Genomic DNA, 14,996 nt, shown 5'->3' on the forward strand with positions numbered 1-14,996 from the left:
TATAAGTTACCTTAGAGTATTATAATTTTTGTTTTAAAAATGGGACCCAATATGGGTCCCCCACTATATTGATGTAGACCTGGCAAATTGGATAACCGGATCAGTTTTGAATCAGATCTATATCGGATTGGTTCCACTTTCGAATTATGATATAACTCGAGGTCATTCGGATCAGATCGGATGTGATTCGGTTCGGGTCTAATTCGGATAAAAAAAAGATGAAAATTGGATAAAAATCGGACAAAATTCGGTTCGGATATTTCGGATCTTAACTTATTTATTTTTTCATGTTTTGAGACTTAAAAAAATATCTTTTTATTAAATGTAGTACTTCTAATATAATATAATGTAATTTTACATTAATTTATAATTAAATAATTAAATTATCACGAATATAAGATACATTTAAGTATGAAGTTTGCTTATTTCGGATCATATTCGGTTCAAATATTATATGAGTTGGTTTTGTTCGGTTCCAATTTATAATCGGATCTAGAATTTCGGATCATTTCCGGTTAAATTTTCGGTTCGGGTCATTTTCGGATCGGTTTAATTTGGTTTTCGGATAATATCAGATTATATAATTCGGATCTCGGATCCATACATTTCGGTTCGGTTTTTCGGATACAGACCCATTTTGCCAGGTCTATGCTGATGTGGCATACTAACGTAGCACAGTGATTACATGGCATGCTGACGTGGCATGTGGGCCCCATATGCTGACATGGATCTTTTCCTGTAAACTTTCACCAGGACAGTGATTACTAGACATGAATTATTTCCTGTAAACTTTCACCAGGACATGAACATGTAGTAAAGGCAATCTACAATATTATATAATGCTGCTAACAGGTAAAAGATTCTGCTCCATCCTAAATTGACAACGGTGAGTTTGTAAACTTTGGCATAGTCTCTAAATGTTCACACACTAATCTTGTTTATACAAGTTGTATCGATTTTCTTTAATAAGATAAGTAATTTATGAATAGAAGCATATCATGCAATAAGCACTAGTTATGTTCAACTTGCATAACTAAGACAAGGTGATTTGAACAAGTCCTCTCACCCAATATTGTGATAATTTGACTTCCACAACACTTGAAAGCAATATGTATCTTTATAACAGTTAATTGTGATGGGAATAATAAAATACAAAGAGAAGAAACTTGTTCTCTAGAATTTCTTAATATGATTGAGTAAATGGATATTACAATTTATAGGATTACATAGATATAGATTCACTGAACTAGCACATAGAACACTTAATTATCTAGGAATATGTAAACTAAGGTTCATGCACCAGAATCATGTATCTGTGACTTCACATTCATGTAAGGAATTAAATAGTTTTTCTGGAAGGTTCTAGCTTATATTCCAACAGCCTCCCTTAAGCTAGAATCTTGCAACACCTAGCTTTGTCTTCAGTCCAGTGAACAATTCTGACTTTAATGGTTTTGTAAATATGTCTGAGATTTGTTCTTCAGTTCTACAGTACTTAACTTCAAGCTCTCCATTCTTGATCAAATCACGGATGAAATGGTATTTAATTCGAAAGTGTTTGGTTTTTCCATGATAAATAGGATCTTTACTAAGTGCAATAGCAGAGCTGTTGTCACAATAAATTTCTGGACAATCCTTGAAATTTTGCTTCAGTTCTTGTAACACGCATTTTATCCAGAGGGCTTGACAACCAGCTATAACCAATGATATGTACTCTGCTTCCGCTGTTGTGAGCGCCACAACAACCTGTTTCTTTGACATCCATGATATCGCACCAGATCCAACAAAAAACACATTTCCTGATGTGCTCTTACTATCATCATGGTCTCCTGCCCAATCACTATCGCAAAATCCAACAAGTTTAGGATTGCTTACCTTTTGATAATAAATTCCATATGAGAGAGTTCCTCGAATGTATCTTAATATTCTTTTTCCCGCTTCCCAGTGAGACATCCTGGGACATTCCATAAACCTGCTAATTAAGCTGACCCCATAAGCTATGTCAGGTCTTGTAGTAGTAAGATACATTAGATTTCCCACAAGGCTTCTAAATAATGTAGGATCAATAAGCTCAGAATCATCATCTTTACTTAACTTCAAACCAACTGCAACTGGTGTACTAACCGGATTTGAATTTTCCATTTTGAACTTTTTCAGCAATTCTTTAGCATATTTCTGCTGAGAGATAAAAAAATCCACCATTGCTTTGTTTAATCTCCATGCCAAGAAAGAAATGTACAAGTCCCAAATCAGTCGTCTCAAATTCTTTTTCCATGTTTTCTTTAAAGACATTTATATCTTCAGCATTGCTTCCAGCAATGATCAAATCATCAACATATAACCTGATAATAAGAACAGTATTATTTGCCCTTTCTTTAACATAAAGAGTGTGTTCAAAAGGACACTTCTGGAAACCATTCTTTAAGAGATAACCATTGACACGGCTGTACCAAGCTCTTGGAGCTTGTTTTAATCCATAAAGGGATTTCTTTAAGCGACAAACTTTATGTTCTTTTCCCTTTTTGATGAATCCTGGTGGCTGGTCTATGTACACTTCCTCTTTTAAAACACCATTTAAAAATGCCGACTTAACGTCTATTTGGTGAACAATCCAATTATTTTGAGCAGCAAGAGCAAGTACTAATCGGATAGTTTCAAGACAGGCAACTGGAGCAAATACTTCTTGATAATCAATGTCGGCCTTCTGTTTGTAACCTTTTACTACAAAATGAGCTTTATGCTTTTGAATTTTTCCAATCTGCATCACGTTTATTTTTAAACAACCATTGGACTCCAATTGTTTTCTTTCCAGGAGGCAAATCAATTAATTCCCATGTCTTATTTCTTTGAATTGCATCCATTTCTTGCTTCATGGCCTCCCTCCATTTTTCTTCTTTATTAGCCTCTTCAAAGGTGACAAGATCATTTTCCATGAATAAAGCAAAGTCTGCATATTCTTCTTCAAGTATTCTTCTTGTTTGGCCATAAATTTCACCTAAACTTCTGGTTTTGTGAGGTGTTGACTCAGGACTTGAAGAAGATGCAGACTCAGAACTTGATGAAGATGTTGGTGATGCATGCAGTGGAACTTCTTCTAGAACAGTCCCAATTTCTTCTTCCAGTAGATTGCTGTCATATATGATGGTGCCGCTTTCTTTTCCATTCTTCCAATCCCAAGCTGCTTGTTCATCAAATATTACGTCACGACTGATTATTAATTTTTTTGACACTGGATTGAACAACCTATATGCCTTTGGATTCTCGCTGTAGCCAACAAAAATGCACCTTTCAGATTTATCATCAAGCTTTCCACGCTTCTTCTTCGGTATATGAGAATAACATAGGCTTCCACAAATTTTGTAATGAGATACACCAGGTTTGTGACCACTCCATGCCTCTTCTGGGGTTTTTCCTTGTACAGCTTTAGTAGAAGCTCGGTTTAAGACATAGCATGCTGATGATGCAGCTTCAGCCCAAAAATGATGAGGTAGCATTTTTGTCTTGAGCATGCTGCGCACAAGTTCCATAATAATTCTATTTTTTCTTTTTGCCACCCCATTTTATTGGGGGCTGAAACTTACTGTCAGCTGATGTTTAATGCCATTCTCTTTCAAAAAGGCTTCAAATTCTCCACTCATGTATTCACCGCCTTGGTCAGAACGTAAGGCCTTTAGATCAAGTCCACTTTGGTTTTCAACAAGAGCTTTGAAATTCTTAAACACTCCAAAAGCTTCAGATTTTGTTTTAGAAAATATATCCATATTTTCCTAGTGCAATCATCAACAAATGTGAGAAAGTATTTTTTACCTCCAAGTGAATTTTCTCGCATTGGACCACTTAAATCCGAGTGCACCAGCTCTAAAGGTTGAGATGCCCTTTTTGCCATTCCACTTGGAAAAGAATCACATTTGTGTTTTCCAAATACACAGCCTTTACATATTTGATCTTGTTTATTGATGTATGGAATGCCTCTCACCATATGCTCCTAACAGATTTTTGAGAGTGTGCTGAAGCTTAGATGATTGTATCTTAGATGCCACAACCATGATTTATCCTCCACAATACTAGAGAAACAATTGAGTGATGTCTCATTTAACGTTAAAGGGAACATCTTATTTGGCGTCATTTTGATTCTCGCAATAAGAGAATTATTCTTATCTCTTATTTCACACTGCTCACCATTGAAAATCACATTATGTCCCTTATTTAATAATTGTCCCATGCTTAAAAGATTGTTCTTTAACCCTGGAACATAGTAGACATCACGAATAAAATTCTGGCCTCGCTTGGTTTGGATTGGAACATCACCACATCCTTGTACCAGGTGCCGTTTATCATCGCCAGTTTTTACCTCTCGCTGGACAAATTCATCCAGATTAATAAGAATGCTTTTGTGTCCTGTCATGTGGTGGCTGCAACCACTGTCAATGTACCAAATATTCTTGGTGGAGACCTCTTGCTCATTAAACATAAGAAGGACATATTCTTCATTCTTTGATTCAGAACTTTCATGTAAAAAACTGGTCTTATTTCTTTCATATTTCAATCTCGAGTAGCAATCTTTCTTTAAATGACCAAATTTACGACAAAAATTGCATTGGATTTGAGATTGATAATTACCTCTTCCTCTGCCTCTAACTTGTCCATGGAATCTTCCTCTTTCATATTGATTTCCTGGACTTGATTCATGATTTAATTGATATTGATAACTACGTGCTTGAGACCTTCCTCTTGCGTAAGAATCTGGTTGGCTTCTTCCTTTTCCACGAAAATTTCTTCCGCGTCCTCTTCCAAGGAAGCCTCCACGATGGAATTCTTGCATCTGGAATGCTTGCTCAGAGGGTGATGATTCAAATTATTTAATCCTTAATTCATGAGATTGTAAGGAGCCCAATAGAGATTCAAGTGGAAGCTCACTTAAATTTTTTGATTCCTCGATTGCAACAACTATATGCTCGTATTTCTTTGACATACTCCGAAGAATTTTTTCTATTATTTGCTGATCCTTCAATTCTTCTCCATTGACCCTGAGTTGATTTGAGATAGAAACAACTCTGTTAAAGTAGTCTTCTACGGACTCTGTCTTCTTCATTCTTAATAGCTCAAATTCACCCTTAAAGCCTGCAATCTTATCATCTTCACCTTGTCTTCACCTTTGTATGTTGTATTAAGAGTGCTCCATGCTTCTTTTGATGTTGCTACCGTAGAGATCCTTTCAAAAATAGCTTCATCTACTGCCTGATATATGAAAAAAAGTGCCTTCTTATCCTTTTTCCGGTTTTCCTTTACAACTGCCAATTGTTGCTGATTGAGAGTAGTTTGATCAGGAGGTTCTTCATAACCAGTTTCAACAATATCCCATAAATCTTGAGAACCAAATAAAGCTTTCATCATAATACTCCATTGACCGTAATTCTTTCCATTTAATCTTGGAAGTTGAGGTTGTAGTGTGTTGTTGTTGGTGGCCATATTAGAAGATGATGTTTGATGAACTGAGTTAAGAAATCGGCTCTGAACAGGTTATAGAACAGGCTACGGAACAGGTTCTCGAACAGGCTCTTATACCAATTTAATGGGAATAATAAAATGCAAAGAGAAGAAACTTGTTCTCTAGAATTTCTTAATATGATTGAGTAAATGGATATTACAATTTATAGGATTACATAGATATAGATTCACTGAACTAGTACATAGAACACTTAATTATCTAGGAATATGTAAACTAAGGTTCATGCACCAGAATCATGTATCTGTGACTTCACATTCATGTAAGGAATTAAATAGTTTTTCTGGAAGGTTCTAGCTTATATTCCAACAAATTGACAATCATTATGTATGTGAGTAAAACATAATCTTACACTTGGTGTTTATACCTACTATTGAACAATCAAATAATTTAGTAACAATTCATAAGAAATTAAAATTTTTAGATATGTCCATGATTGCGTATATTGTACAACAAACCTCGAAAACCAAATATACGGACATCTCGGTCTTGATATATTCTAACATTTTTTCCATTTTTCTCACGAGATTTAGTAATTGCTTCATCTGAACTCTTAGCAACTATAAACTCTTATTCACAATCTTTACCCACAATGTACCAAACTGGTATGCGATGTAAGTTATAAAACCTGGATGAAGATATCAGTAGGAAACTTGAGGGACTTAACAGTATAGTAAGCAACCTAACAATATCATAAAAATGATTAAACTTTAATCTTTAAGTTGTTATATCTGTTTTAATAGTGCGCAATTATAACAAACACTGAAATCTTACAAGAAACTAGCATTAGGATCATTATGTGCTTGAGCTCTTTAATAAGAAAAGGATTTGGAATTTTGGCTATCTAGGGAACAGCTGCAATTATTCCACCATGTAGAGACTATGTGGCTTTTAAGGACTTCATATAACAGATCGACCTCCTTCTATAGCTCTGGAATGACAAGCATTGTTCTCCAACTTGTTCAAGTAGTATAAATATTATATAGAGGTTCAGGTTCTGGAAAAAATCATAATCGAGAAAGACTGGATATGATGACTTTGAATATACTAAAATACCACCATATTTAACTTAATCCTTAAATTGTTCAGCACCCTACCTCTGGATGTAGTAATATTGGTGCTAATAACTTGGAGGCTTACAGGATGTAAAATATTTGTCAAACTTAAGAATTTATCTCATTGTTGGATGTACAAGACTTAAGCAAGAATGTATCACACAGCCTACAACCCAGCTCGATTATCAACACAACTACAACTATAAATGAGAAAACGCCCTATATATTTCTTCCTTTAACCTTAAATATTCATTATTACCAAATTTCAGAAAGTTCTAAAACCCTAGTGCAAAATCAATACCCACAACTTCACTGTATACATATGTTTTTACCGAAATTTGTGAGGTTAAATGCTAAGGGTTGATTAGGATATGTTTATAGTAATGTGACTAAATAAATGCAATGTAAGTAAATAAGAAACGAGAAATTGGTGATGCGGAAAACCCAAGAACGGGGAAAAATTGCGGGTAGGATTGTGTACCCAACCTAAAAACGCAATCCACTTGATGATTAAAGATGTTTACAATGAGTCTAAGATAAGATACATGATCGAACATAATCATCGTGTATGATACTTATATATATATGTTTGTAGGTAAGAGCTTTTATATGCCGTATATGCATATTTCTTGGCTTCTTCCAGGAGCTCGAGTTGATAAAGATGATCTCTCCCTCCTAGCCAAACTCGAGATAATATATCTCCTCCCTAATGCAGTTGTTTTCCACTCTCTCTTATCTCCCAAGTTGTTCCACTTTTCTCTCCCACCTTCCCTCTTTTTTTCTCCTAGTTTAAATTGTTGTTATTATCTTGTTGTATATGCTTGACTTATTCCCCTACAAAACCGAAGCTTATCTTGACAAAGTCCATGGTCCTTCCCGCCGTTGTCATGTGTTTGCTGTTGTGTAAGTCGCCTCCTCATCTTCCCGTCCTGACATTCCTTCTTTTATTCACCGTGAACTTCTCTCATCATGTCTGCAATTTTCATGTATAACAATAGCCCCATATTTTATAAACAAGGAAACCAAATTTATAAAATCTCTAAATTGATATTTAAATCAAAAGTTTGTCAACACAGCTGGTTTTACGTGAACAAGCTCTTCATTTTCCCTAGGTAGTTGTGTAATCAACCACGTTGATATACATGCATTGGCCTTTCGTTTATTAAAAAACCCTCTTTTATTCTTATCACAATTCCACGACTTCCCTATATACACTCCTCTGTTATCTATTTGCTAGATCCCTACATACACTCCCCTCCTAACCCATCTCTTACCTGTTTCTTCTTCTTCATTACTCACCATGGCCAAAAAATCTACCTGTAGTTCTGTGAGTCATAGTGAATCCCCCAAAATGTCGATTAAAAACCCTAATTGGATCATGACCAATATTCTTGAGGCCCGTGGTAGTCAACCCAGCCTGATTAAATCAGAATGATTCGAGAAGATGAAGCTGCTGTTCTATACAGATGCCAACATCATTATTCCTAACTCCACTGTCCGAGCTAATTCGTACAAGAAAGGATAGGTATGTTTCTATTATTACCTATTTGACATTGGACTTACTTTCCCTTTTTCAAAGTTCATCACTGGTGTGTTGACTGCACTGAACATATCTCCTAGGCAACTGATGTCGTTCGTATGGAGGGTTTTGGCTTGTCTGGATGCTATTGAGGAGAAGCATGAACTGAATATTAATTTCGAAGTCGTGAAGCACTCCTACAGTCTCAAGAAGTTCAGAAACTGTAGGATTGGTTTTACAAAAAAAGACAACGAGGACCCCCTGATTCTCATTAATGAAACTGTCAATGATAGGAATTGGAAGAGACTATGTTTTTGTTGAAAAGAAGACTCTGGGTGAAGATACTGTTTATCTACTGGAACACTGGAACAATACGGGTATGATTCCTAAAACCTTTTTGTATATACTTCATTTTTTGTACTTTTGTACTCGTCATACTATTCGTGTCATGCATCTCATGTCGTTTATCTTTTATATCTATCTTATTCGTGTCACATTTTCTTAATTTTCACCCTATTATAACTCGATGTACTTTTTGTAGGCTTGATTTGTTGTAGTGCTTTTTGTATTCATGCATCATTTATTTTTGTAGATTGCGATTTTGAGTATGATGATAATGATGTCATTACTAAGGCCACCATTGACAAGATTTGGTCTTTTCCTGTTTCTGAGAGACTGTGGCCCAATTGTCTCAGACGCCCCATACATAACGCTGGTAAGGTTAATGTTGAGGAGTTTGTTGCTAATTTGAAGAGGTTGCAAACAAAAGGTGAAACTTGTACCTTGAAAAGAGCTGGGTCCAAGAACATTGCACATAGGACCAGGGGTAAACTAGTCGTCTATGTTGCCGTCAAGCCATCTCAGTCGGTTCAAAGTTTGTCTTCTGAGACTTTAGAAAGCCCCAAAAGCGATCAGGACACTGGAATGAGTACAGGACGGAAGTACGCCAAAGGTATATGTCATTTTCTTTCTTTCACGATATATCTCTCGTTGGCTTTATCTGTTTGGATTCTTTTGTTATCCTGGATTGAGCCTTGTTTTTTAATTGTAGAGTATAAGCCCCCATCGTTAAGCCCCTTTTGATTTCTGGCAAGGATCTGTTTAATAAAAGATCTTGTGAGGAAAGATCTACTGAAACTGAATCATCCAAGGCTCCCATGTTGTCAAGTCCCTTGTTAAGTCCTCCCATTAGCCCTTTGACTAAGAAGGTTCGAGTCAATCCATTCGTGACTACCATTAGCTCTGATATCCCCACACCACTCCTGACTCAAAGGTACTCTGTTCATGCCGACCCTCGTACTTTTGCTCATTTACTTGATAATATGGTGCTCCCCCAATCAATGGAAGAGCTTTCTACCAAGGAGCTTGAAGATGTTCTTGATAACGTAGCTGGTTACTCTTTCTACCTAAGTCTAACTTTTCCTCTTTATGTACATTTCTCTTTCCTTTATTTATTGTATAACGCCCTTTGTTGATGTTTGTTGACATATGCTTCTCCCTGTTTCATGTAGACACTCCAAATTGTGCTGGTGGCTCGTGAAGTCTACAACCACAAAATGCAAATGGCCAAAGAGCTTGAAGAGGAGCATAAGTCTTGTGTCAAAAGGCTGGGAGTTGCAGAAAACCTTGCTTAGGAGAGGCTAGCTGGTATAAACGATCTTCAGAAGGAGTTTGACGAATTCACCACCAAAGTTCAGTCTATTGAACATGACTTGCGTTCCAATGCTGAGAAGATTTTCTATCAACAAATTATGATGACCAGGGTTGATACCATGTTGGAGTTTCATAGGGGGGAATGGAAGACTTGGGACGTGCTTGAGACTGTTAAGATTTACAACAAAGACTTCCCTGATGACGCCTTCCCGTTGGATGAGTTTGAAACCCCCAATGAAGATTTAGAGATGAAGTCCCCCAAAGACGATAGTCATGATGAGAAGAAGTTTAATATTGATGTTGTATTTCAGCTATAAACTTGTTTTAATTTCCTGTTTCGTACTTTGGTTTTCACCTTGCTATAATGGATCCCTATTTTGTCGTTAAGACGGGGGATTTTGGTTTAATTTGTTGGATATTGCCATAATTTAATGTTTTTGAATCGTAATTACTCCCGTCTTTGCATTTTGTTCATCTTTTGACCATGTTACTTGGTTAGATCACATTATGTCAACTGTAGTTATTGTTGATGTCATACATTTATCTTTGATAATGTTTCGTAGATACTCGCACGTATAATTATTAATTTGTGAGATTTGTCCAAACAGTTCCTTAGGAAAGAGAATTGTTCTAACTTGTCGTTAGGTAAAACTTCTTACTCATTGTTGTATGTATAATTTTGTTTCAAATGTAATTATAAACGCTAAGTTATGTTGCCATACTTTATCGTAAAAAATATGTAGTTTTGTCATTAATATGTTTTGTCTTGTTGTTAAGGTACGTTATTTCATCAACATACGTTGGTGCATGCACTCGTAGGGTGGTTAAAAGGCCTTAGTCCCTCTTGAAACTCACCAAGTAGTTATATAAATTCGTACAATGTCATAAATACATGTAATTATCATCATCATCATTATCACTGTCATTGTAGTTTTTTGTCAATTATATTCATTAATTGTATATCACGCACGTGAAGTAGTAAAGTTGTAGTTAGGTGATCAGCCCTTTGCAAGTTCTAACATACACTAACGCATGGTGATACTGAAAAGAGTTATAAGGTAGGATTTCCTAATTAAACTGAATGTTAGGTCACACACACTGTAGAAGGGGGTTGAATACAGTGTTTATCACAATTAAATCGAATTAAAGAACACAAGTAACAGAAAACAAGCTTTATTAAACTCTGTTACAATATGGAACTGTCCTCTCTCAGTGATGAACAAATTATCACGAGAGCTGATAGGGTTACAATAGATAATAACTTCGATTATGATAACATATATAGTGTAAACCCTATGTCTTTGTTTATGTACTACATAGTTACAAGATAATCTCTAATTGGTATGGAATATAATTCTGCTTCCTAAAATATATCAACTTGTTATCTTTTCTTCCAAGTATTCTATTCTTCATAGAATTCCTTCTTCATGCATATCTCTTCTTGCGTTTATCTTGATCTTCTTTCCTTTCAATCAGCCGCCTTCCTTATCTGAAAGTCTCCTTAAGTCCTGATATTATCTTCTGATAAATTGTTGGATTTTTAAACGCAGCGGGGGCATGGCAAAACACTTTTACACATACAAAATCCAAATAAAAGCATACAGATCATGAATAAAAATTCGAGGGATCGAATCTAACCTTTTAAAATAATTCGGAGACAACGATCAGAGATCCTTAGCAGTTGCTCCTCAAGTGTGAAGCACTCCACCGGTATCCACCAAGAAAACGATGTTAAGGAGGAGGAAGGAGGTGGAGAGAATTGAGTTTTCCAAACTTTTTGGGTTTTCGGGTTGGTTAGAATAAAATTAGGGTCTATAATAGTGTATTTATAGGCAAAATTTTCAGCTGAAATTTTCCCATAAATATTATTATTATTATCCCATTTATTATTCTCATTAATAATTAAAACACCTTTTAATCATTAATCCTTTTTCTAAACACTTTAGAAATAATTCTCTCTCTTGATTTAATTTCCTAAAATTAAATCCTTTAATTAATAATATTAAGAACTTTTCTTAATTAATTTATAATCAATTAAATCTCATTTAATCAATTATTAAATTTGCCAATTAATTATTTATTTCACAAATAAATAATTATTTAGCCATTATTAATTAATTCCTCCACCATTAAATCATTCTCTTTTTATGGTGTGACCCTGTAGGTTCAATATTAAGCCGGTAGTAGAAATAAATAATAATAAAACTATCTTATCATTATTTATATAAATTCTCTAATTTATTAAATATGATTAATTAATTAATCACATTTATTCTACATCGTGAGGGATACTTCTCAGCATATCGCGACTATCCGGATAATATGAATTCACTGCTTAGAATATCAAGAACCTATTCAGTGAATAGTTACCGTACAATAAACTCCTTCTACCCTACAATGTCCCGATTAAATACAAGGCATGGATCTCGTGTCAAGCCTATCTAATTCAATCACTTGCTTACCATTTACTATGCTTAGTTCTATGCAAATTAGAAACTCCTTTCTAATTTCATTCACTCTAGCCAGAGATTCCTGAACTAGCATAAGTGGATCAGCCTTGAACATTCGCTTCCTTTACTGGAAGGGGTAGATCCTTTATTGATCATACACTATCTTCGTGTACAAATTCCTATACCCAGAAGAGCCCTAATAATTGTCCCTGGAGACTAAGAACTAAACCAAAGCATAGTTCAGTGTACACAAGATGACTATGAAGACCTCAAGTCTAAGGATACTTGTACAACTATCACTAGGTGAACAACTGCTGACACGTGAGTGAACTCCATCAGTTGTTCAGCTGTGCGAGTCATGTTCAGTGAACTTATTCCATAATAAGCACCTACATACTAGCTATAGTGTCACCACACAAATGTCTATGAGAACAGACATCCTTCATAATGAAGCAAGCATAGTATGTACTGATCTTTACGGATTATTAATTACCAGTTAGTAATCCTATGACCAGGTTCTATTTAAGTTTAGAGTTATCATCTTTTTAGGTCTCACTATTATGATCTCATCATAATCCATAAAAAGCTTTACTCTAAACTATGGTATATCTTATTTAAACACTTAAATAGATAAAGCCCTTAATAAAAACAAAACAAGTCTTTTATTAATATCAATGAAATCAAAACAGATTACATAAAAGTTATTCCTAAATCCTCATACATGATTGGACTTAGGACATATTCCTTTCATAAATATCTTCTGATAACTTAAGTTCTGACAACTTAAGTTCTGACTTTAGTATAAGTGCTGATTTCCAGTTAAGTACTGATTTGTCCTGTTTAAGTAAGATCTGAAAACTAAACACAAATCATATTAGACATGACATTATCAAATATATCTAACAATCTCCTCCAACTTGTAAATTAGCATAATATACAAGTTTAACTGATATTTGATGATGTCAAAAACATTAAGTACAAATGCATGAGAATTTGACTAGATTACTACAACTTACAGTCCTTGTAGCTTTACTATCTGTAACTTCTGATAACAGCTTCAGTCGGTATACACATCAGAATTTGAGCAGTTGTAGATCTTGACTTGGCTTCAATTACTGATCTCTTTGATGTCAGAAGTTGTTCTGAGATAGTTCTTTAATAAACACCTCTCAACATATTTAAGTTCATCAATCATCCTCCTTTTAGCATTCTTCAATTCAACTGTATCTTCACCAATTTGAAAGATAGCAGCCCTGAGATTATTTATTCTAGCTGTCCTGATCTAGTCTGATCAAATATGCCTTGTCAGACTCAAGATTGAATTCCATAGCCTTATAACCCAGAAAGGTAGTTATAATCTTAGCAGAGTTAGGCTTCATCTCGACAATATCACCTTTGTGATCTCTGTACTTGGGATAGTATGTGCTGTCAGACTTCACAAAATAAAGCTTCTTCTATCTTTGAATTTGAGTCTTCAAATAATTTGCAGCACTATCTGTTAATCTGTTCTTCACTTGAAGTAAGAATAGAACATGTTCTAGTTCCTCATAATACTTTAGTGGTATAGCATTCTGTCTAATATGGTATACCCTTCCATCTGTCATAAAATATAACAATATGTGTTCTTTCAAGAAGGTATGGTAAACCATCTGTACAGATTCAAGCTGATTCAATCTTTCAGGAGTTGCTCCAACACCTGGTTCACTTAAAGAAGTTAGATCATTGGTTGTGTTCTGTATTCTTCTTTCATCAGCACTACCCAATCCAGATTTATCTCTTGCTTCTTTTCCTGTAACCACTCTTGCTTCAAAACCACTTGTTGCAGTCTTCAAAAGTTGAGTCTGTTTAGCTTTGGTGAATCCTGGTAGGAGTAACTTTGAAGGTTTAACATGAGCAATGTCAGAGGTTTCCTTTAACTTATCTTCTGATATCAAGCCAACTTGAGCTATGTCAGAAGTTGCTTGCTTCAGTGTCATATCAGAACTTACTATATCTTGACTCTGAACAACTTGAACCATGTCAGAGGTTGTTTGAGAAATATTCCTAGAAATCAGAGTAAGATTAGCATCTTCATCAGATATTTCTTCATACATAGTAGGCACATAAACCTTTACAGGTTCACCAACTTTTTCTTTGCCCTTGGACCTTGGATCTATCTCCATTTATGATTTGGCCTTAGTTGCCTTAGGATTATCCTTTATTTTATCACAATGCCTTTAGCCTTAGGAATTTTCTTTTCAACAACAGAAGCTTCAGATTTGAAGTTGACTTTTTCAAACTTAAGTCTAGCTTCTTCTTCCTTTAGACTCTCAAAGTCCATTCCTGGATTTTCTTTCAGAAATAACTGTCTTGAAATTTCCTCATCAAGTTCCAGATGTTCATCAGAACTTATCCTTTTACCAGTATCAGAAGTTATTCTTCTCCCAGTATCAGAACTTGTTCTTTGACTTGTAGTTCCAGTTCTACTTGATAAAAGACCTTTACCTTGACCATGACCTCCACCCATTCCAGAGTTTCCCTGGTCATCTTTCCCATAATCCTTTCCCTTCAGTGTCTTAATAGGTTTGCATTTGGACTTAATTACTTTCTCCCCCCTTTTGGCATCAGCAGGTAAAAGAAGAGAGACAAGTAATTCCATTGAGGATTGGATCTCATTGAGTTGAGATTGCTGAGAAGCTTGATTCTTAAGAATATCATCAATCTGAGCCCATTGCTTCTCTTGAGTTTTCTCAATGTACTCAATTCTGTCAAAGGTAGGTTTGAAAAACCTTTTCTTGTCCAGCTTGGCAACCATATCTTGCTGATTTAAGGAT

At 35.2% G+C, this 14,996-nt stretch overlaps 1 protein-coding gene across 1 annotated transcript; it reads right to left on the reverse strand.

Moving 5' to 3' along the window:
- Positions 1-1,392: 1,392 nt before the first annotated feature.
- On the reverse strand, positions 1,393-2,142 carry LOC141673448 (secreted RxLR effector protein 161-like). Its single transcript, XM_074480199.1, has one exon. It carries the CDS (start codon positions 2,140-2,142, stop codon positions 1,393-1,395), a length of 750 nt encoding a protein of 249 aa, XP_074336300.1.
- Positions 2,143-14,996: the final 12,854 nt, after the last annotated feature.

The sequence above is a fragment of the Apium graveolens genome, chromosome 7, assembly GCF_009905375.1.
Source record: "Apium graveolens cultivar Ventura chromosome 7, ASM990537v1, whole genome shotgun sequence".
In the NCBI taxonomy this organism is placed as follows: domain Eukaryota; kingdom Viridiplantae; phylum Streptophyta; class Magnoliopsida; order Apiales; family Apiaceae; genus Apium; species Apium graveolens.